Raw genomic sequence first — 915 nt, 5'->3', positions numbered from 1 at the left:
GAGTTTTCTGTTGCACGACTAAAACAACCTTTGAACAAACACATGTTCAACCAAAACTAGTTCCTTCCCGAGGCGATTCGGCAGAGCTTAGCACCGCCCAAGACAATTGTGATTGGTCTAAAGAAATGCTAATAAACCAGAGCACGTTTTCCTCCCATCCCAGAATGCCGTGTGGACTAGCCAGACCCTCCTCCGCAGTGCTGGGGATGAAGGTCTGGCAGCGTGAGACTCGGCTATATTCAGGAAGTGTCTTCTTCAGGAAGCCGATGCAGTAAAAATGGATTTTCAAATATATATCTGACAGCGTGACTTTGATTTAAAAAAACATTTTGCAATATTAAATAAAATGGAGGGGACACATCGTGATATTGAGTGGATTTCAATCGGTGACAGGATAACCGTAATCGCGTAGAATCGTGAGACCAGTAGCAATTCCCACTCGTGGTTTAAACGCCTGCACAGAGCAGATCCTCAAGTAGCTTTAGTGTTTGTTTTGAACATGAACGCATATGGATTTGTGAGAACTGATGGAGCGTGTGCTGCAGGTGGAGCTGCTGGTGATGAAGGCTCTGTCCGTGGGTCTGATCAAAGGGAACATTGATGAGGTGGACCAGAAGGTGCAGATGACCTGGGTGCAGCCCAGAGTGCTGGACCTGCAGCAGGTGAGGCCTCATTCTGTTTGTTTATATACATCTACAAGATATATCAATTAGGGTTGGGCGGTATCAGTTTCAATATTATGTAATTTAAAAAAATGCAGTGCACTTATATAGGAGACCAGGATTAAATATTTAATATAATTTATTAAATGCCTAAAAATGCTTATGTGAGAGAGAGAGACCTGGTCTGGAAGAAGAACAGACTTGGGTTTTTTTGGGGTTCTGACCTAATGAGAAGGGAGAGGTGTTTCAGTAT

At 43.4% G+C, this 915-nt stretch overlaps 1 protein-coding gene across 1 annotated transcript in view; it reads left to right on the top strand.

Moving 5' to 3' along the window:
* The window catches only part of psmd13 (proteasome 26S subunit, non-ATPase 13), an 11,790-nt gene that overhangs the window by 9,884 nt on the left and 991 nt on the right, over positions 1–915 (top strand). The window contains exon 12 of the mRNA XM_032512346.1: positions 546–662. Coding sequence (XP_032368237.1) covers positions 546–662 — 117 coding nt within the window. The remainder of the gene's footprint in view (positions 1–545; positions 663–915) is intronic.

Source organism: Etheostoma spectabile, chromosome 1, assembly GCF_008692095.1.
Source record: "Etheostoma spectabile isolate EspeVRDwgs_2016 chromosome 1, UIUC_Espe_1.0, whole genome shotgun sequence".
Lineage (NCBI taxonomy): Eukaryota > Metazoa > Chordata > Actinopteri > Perciformes > Percidae > Etheostoma > Etheostoma spectabile.
Note: the sequence above shows the minus strand (reverse complement) of the source record. Positions and strands in the feature narration are given on the sequence as shown.